Source organism: Aplysia californica, unplaced genomic scaffold, assembly GCF_000002075.1.
Source record: "Aplysia californica isolate F4 #8 unplaced genomic scaffold, AplCal3.0 scaffold00103, whole genome shotgun sequence".
NCBI classification, from domain to species: domain Eukaryota; kingdom Metazoa; phylum Mollusca; class Gastropoda; order Aplysiida; family Aplysiidae; genus Aplysia; species Aplysia californica.
In genome coordinates, this window is record NW_004797373.1 from 758,441 (window position 1) to 759,928 (window position 1,488).

At 51.1% G+C, this 1,488-nt stretch overlaps 1 protein-coding gene across 1 annotated transcript in view; it reads left to right on the forward strand.

Moving 5' to 3' along the window:
• The window catches only part of LOC101850323 (CD109 antigen), a gene marked incomplete at its 3' end in the record, with an annotated part of 124,263 nt that overhangs the window by 83,681 nt on the left and 39,094 nt on the right, over nt 1-1,488 (forward strand). Inside the window, 1 exon segment of the mRNA XM_013080868.2 lies at nt 1,084-1,360. Coding sequence (XP_012936322.1) covers nt 1,084-1,360 — 277 coding nt within the window.

The window sequence follows — 1,488 nt, forward strand, 5'->3', positions numbered from 1 at the left end:
GACCCAGACTTATGAATCATGGCCTCGGAAAATAACGTTGAAAAATGCTTTTGAAAGAAGTTTCTTCTTTTCCATTTCAGTTCCTAATAGTTTTACTTTAATCCAATCATTCGTAATGAGAACCTGATTGATTGTTCCGAATGCCAGCATGCCGCATCAGATCTCAGTTTGCAGAAGTCAAGCTAGGTGACAAAATAAATGGGAGTTAGAGGATAAGTTTGAAACAACAAAGTCAAAAAACTCGTTAATCAAACGAGAGAGAGAGAGAGAGAGAGAGAGAGAGAGAGAGAGAGATTGAGAGAGACAAAGAGAGGGAGAGATAGGGGACGGAGAGAGAGAGGGGGAGACGGGAAGAGAGACTGGAGGAGAGAAAGAGAGATATACTGCCGGAAAGAGAGGGGGTGAGTGAGAAACAGAGAGAGAGAGAGAGGGGGGGGAGGGAGAGGGAGAGAGAGAGGGCGACATCAACAATGTTATTCATCCCCCAACCACCAACCGATAACCCCCCGACCTACCATCCAACCACCATCCACCGATCATACACCCGTTATCCAACCACTACCCTTCTACTACAAGTTCACAACGAGGTGTGGCCCAGCCACTCTCTTATCCCTTTGGAAAGAATGTTCTCATGCAAATTGTGTCAATGGGGGTGTAAAGAGAAGAATCACCTACCACTCACCAACTACCCCCCCCCCCAATCCACTAACCACCCACCATCCATCCACCAAATTGGAAGAATAGGAGAAGGGATGAATTGAGTATTTGAGTCTGCATGGAGAGGCGGGGGGGGGGATCAATAAGTAAAGAGGGTGGGACCTCATCCACCCACCACCCGCCACTCACCCGCAATCTTTCCTCTCATTTACCACCCACTCCTCACACACCATCTACTACTCATACACCATTTCCTCCACTCACCCACCACCAACTACTCACACACCATTTCTTCCACTCACCCACCACCCACTACTCACCCACAATCCTACCACTCACTCCCCACTCACTACTCACTCACTACTCACTCACCATTTCTTTCACTCACCCACGACCGACTACTCACACACCATCCCTTGATCACAGGCCCACCACTTGGAGAGACCCAGCCAAACCCCTACCCTCTTGGCAAGAATGTCCTGGAGTCACTCACCGAAGAAGCAAAAGCAGAGGCCCACGCCAAAGCCCAAGGCAAGGCCATCCCAGAGGTGTTCCCCGGAATGGGTAACCTTGGGGACTACAACGCCATGGGGCCGCCTATGGACATTCTGCAGGAGCAAGCGGCCCAGGATTTCTTCCTGGAGGTGGAGCATATCAAGAGGATTCTGCCCGAGGCCTGGCTGTGGGAGAGTCATACTGTGGAGTAGGTGGTCGTATGTAGTACATGTTTAAGGGGTGGGGTGGGGGTGGGGAAATGAGGGTGGGGAGATGGGAATGGAGGGGGATGGAGTGGGGATCGGGGGAAAGGGTGATGGTCGTGGGTGGGTGGTA